The sequence below is a fragment of the Helobdella robusta genome (genome assembly GCF_000326865.2).
Source record: "Helobdella robusta unplaced genomic scaffold HELROscaffold_3, whole genome shotgun sequence".
In the NCBI taxonomy this organism is placed as follows: domain Eukaryota; kingdom Metazoa; phylum Annelida; class Clitellata; order Rhynchobdellida; family Glossiphoniidae; genus Helobdella; species Helobdella robusta.
Window position 1 is genome coordinate 8,787,289 of NW_008704501.1, and position 784 is coordinate 8,788,072.

At 34.7% G+C, this 784-nt stretch overlaps 1 protein-coding gene across 1 annotated transcript in view; it reads right to left on the bottom strand.

The window, feature by feature from the left end:
* Positions 1-521: 521 nt before the first annotated feature.
* The window catches only part of HELRODRAFT_161987 (hypothetical protein), a gene marked incomplete at both ends in the record, with an annotated part of 2,229 nt that continues 1,966 nt past the window's right edge, over positions 522-784 (bottom strand). The window contains one exon of the mRNA XM_009021854.1: positions 522-612. Coding sequence (XP_009020102.1) covers positions 522-612 — 91 coding nt within the window. The remainder of the gene's footprint in view (positions 613-784) is intronic.

Consider the following 784-nt stretch of genomic DNA (forward strand, 5'->3'; position numbering starts at 1 on the left):
TCAGGATACGTTCGTTCATTCAGTGGCAAAGAAGATACGTCTGGCTGGGATACGTTTTATTCTTTTTTCTCTGTTTTTCTCTGTAATTTAACATTAAGTAAGAATGCTCACACGCACACGCACATACACACAATTACATTAAGTAGCTATATAGGTAGGTTAGATAGGAATAATTTTAATTGTAGGTAGGATAGATAGGAAGCATCCAACACTAATGTAGTTGAATAAGTAGGCAGCGTAAGTTTATCGCTTCTATTTTTTCTCGCACCCGCATTACACGCATCAGCGTATTATACACACACACACACACAAATACATACTTAAACACATATTAGTATTTGAGCGTTATTTTATTTTCATTACACATTTTAATTTATTATTACTAAGGTTGAGAGTAATTTAATTTCATAGGTAGTTAAAAGCAATAATTTAATTCTAGGAACAATCTTGTAATTTAAATTAAATAAACGCTGTAAGTGTATCGAGAGGTAAGTTAGTTATTAAGTTTTACATTATTATTATTAGGTTGGAGCCCAAGGCATTACGTAGGTGGTGGGGTGGGTGCCGAAAGGCCAATGAATTGGGCTCTTGAGTTTTGTAATTTTAGGTAAGCTAGGGCCATTATGTAATGAATAGGTAAGTTAAGGCTACGTTGTAACACACACTCATTAATAGATTTAGGGTTTAAGTTTTATATTATTACTAAGTTGGAGCCCAAGGCATTACGTAGGTGGTGGGGTGGGTGCCGATTGGCAAATGAATTGGGCTCTTGAGTTTTTTTGTA